We start from the raw sequence: 2,405 nt of genomic DNA on the forward strand, positions 1-2,405 counted from the left end.
TTTGCTTTGGATTTCTATGAATACAAATCTCTGCTTTGCTGGTAAAAAAAATAAAATAAAAATCTATGAAATGATATTTTCAAGTCTAACAAAGGACTTTGTGTCAAAGTTAAGACGCTGCATCGTCTTATTTGCATTGCATTTATATGTGAGCTTTTTGTCCCGAATCCAAGCTGCGTGTAATAGATTGATATAACACTTTTAAAAAACTCCAAAGTTTGGCCAAGGTAATAGTTGTTGGAGTTGAATTTTGACAATCCTCTTTTTGTAAGTTTTTTTTCTTTTTGTCGTACACATGTGGGAGACAGCAAGAAGTACCTAGTACTAGTAGTCGATACGAGAGAGAGAGAGAGAGAGAGAGAGAGAGAGAGAGAGAGCGCTTCAACGTTATATAAGAAGCTGCTGCATGCAGTGGTGGAGGAGAGGGCGCTGATAATTCACTGCACAGAGAGAGAGAGAGAGGGAGAGAGAGATGGCCGACAAAGCAGCAGCAGCAGCTAAACTTTCTCAGCTGGCTCAGGGAGAAGAAGAGGCAGAGGCTTTGATGGACGAGACGGAGGCGGTGGGAACTCACCTGGATATTGTACTGAAGGTGGACGCCCGCAGCATCATCACCGTGGAGGTGGACCCCGCCGCCGTAATCCAGCAGATCAGAGAGATCTTCCGAACCATGGCATCGCACTTCAACTCTACGAGAGTGGTGCGAGATGAAGCCATCAAGGGCATTCGCGACCACTTCCGAGCCGCTGTCCCCACTCGCAACGTGGTGGTCATCCACACTCAACACGTCCACACTCTACTGGGCCTGGAGCACAGCCATATGGTCTTGCAGACGGGCATCTTCAAGAAAGTCCCCGTCGACATCTACGTCTTCAAGAGCGGCGTGCTCACCAACCTCGGCGACGGAGGCTTTATCAATTGGGCATGGGGTGGCTACGTCACCGAGGTTGTGGGCAAGCGCGTCCACTTCCGCCTACCCCCCGGGGCGCTCCCTTGATCACGTCCCACGACGCTTGCTTTTGCTTTCTTAGCGCATCCTTTCGCACATGCTTTCCTTTAAATTTGCCCCTTTGTGCACTGATCGTCCACCAGTAGATCATGTACTCTTTCTACCTTCAACCGCATCGTTGTTTGATTCTCATCTGTAAAGGTTTACCTCTACAGCTAGAATCTCTTAGTAGCAAAAAACCACGGTTTCTTTTTCTCATGCTTCATACCCCCTTTCTCTGTGTCTCTCTCTCTCTCTCTCTCTCTCTCTCTCATACATATAAGTGTCAACCACTATGGTTTTCTTGGGCTTTCATCACCATGTTACTTTATTTAAGATAGCAGTTGTAACTTGTCAAAGAAGATGTCCATTATCTTATGTGGCTGGACATTAAGTATACAATGTTGTAACTACAATATGGATAGTAAATGAATGAGAAGAAGAGAAGAGAAGAGAGAGAGAGAGAGAGAGAGAGAGAGAGAGAGAGAACTTCTCCATCAATTATGTAGTCTACAAATTGGTGTTAGAGTCCAAATTAGGAAGCCACAACCAATTCACAAATTTATGTAGCTCTAGAGGCCTTTTTTTTGTCGTAGCTCCCTCTCCCTCATACAAACCTGGAATACAAGAGTCAAGGAGTTTATCTTGGTGTTTTGGTGGTTCCAAACACATTGACATACTCAAATTCATCAAGTTTTAGGAAAAACATTTTTTGCAGTAGGCAGACAGCTTACAGAAGCATTAGATATTTATGGTTTTGGATTTGACATTGATTTACAAGTTACAAATTCATTAGGTATAAAGGATTTGACATCTTTACAAGTGATAAATGGCAACATACTGCCCTTGAATGATGGTTCTTTGCTGTCAAAGAGTATGTTTAAATAGTGGGGGTCCATATGGACAATGCCTATGTAAGGAAGATTTTGGCGGACAAAAATTGAGCGGGTTACATTATCAGATTGAGTACTTTTGTGGTTTATGTATAGTTATGCGGGTTATGTATGTCAAAACACTGTAGTCTCTGTGAGAGTCAACTGAGGTTTTTTGAAGCTTTGCCTTGGGAGCTTTGATACCTTGGCAAGGTGGATTAAATATTGGAGCGTGCCCCTGAGTAGCTCCACCAAAGACCTCATTTATCATTTTTTACTTTGGGATGATAGGTGTGAAGCTATGTGGTACATGACAACGGTGTGGATTGCATTTGTAGACAATTCTGTGTGGACATCATAGTGATTGTTTATGCGGAAAGTTGGTTCAATTTATAGCAAACTGAGTCACTGGTTTCCCTCCTGTCAGTGATAGAATTTGTTTTTAGTGTTGTGAGCATTTCTGGTTGACATGTGGTCACATTCAAGTTGAGGTTTTGTTTAAAGTGAAAACCAAACAATGTCCATGGGCCTTACTTGGAGCCCTA

General features: G+C 43.1%; 1 protein-coding gene across 1 annotated transcript; it reads left to right on the plus strand.

Annotated features, from left to right (window-relative positions):
• The first annotated feature begins 410 nt into the window (after positions 1–410).
• LOC147419903 (uncharacterized) lies at positions 411–1,202 on the plus strand. Its single transcript, XM_086505230.1, has one exon. The coding sequence runs from the start codon at positions 473–475 to the stop codon at positions 995–997; it is 525 nt and encodes a 174-aa protein (XP_086361356.1). The 5' UTR covers positions 411–472; the 3' UTR covers positions 998–1,202.
• The last annotated feature ends 1,203 nt before the right edge of the window (positions 1,203–2,405 follow it).

The sequence above is a fragment of the Adiantum capillus-veneris genome, chromosome 29 (assembly GCF_014529385.1).
Source record: "Adiantum capillus-veneris isolate H3 chromosome 29, ASM1452938v2, whole genome shotgun sequence".
NCBI classification, from domain to species: Eukaryota; Viridiplantae; Streptophyta; class Polypodiopsida; order Polypodiales; family Pteridaceae; genus Adiantum; species Adiantum capillus-veneris.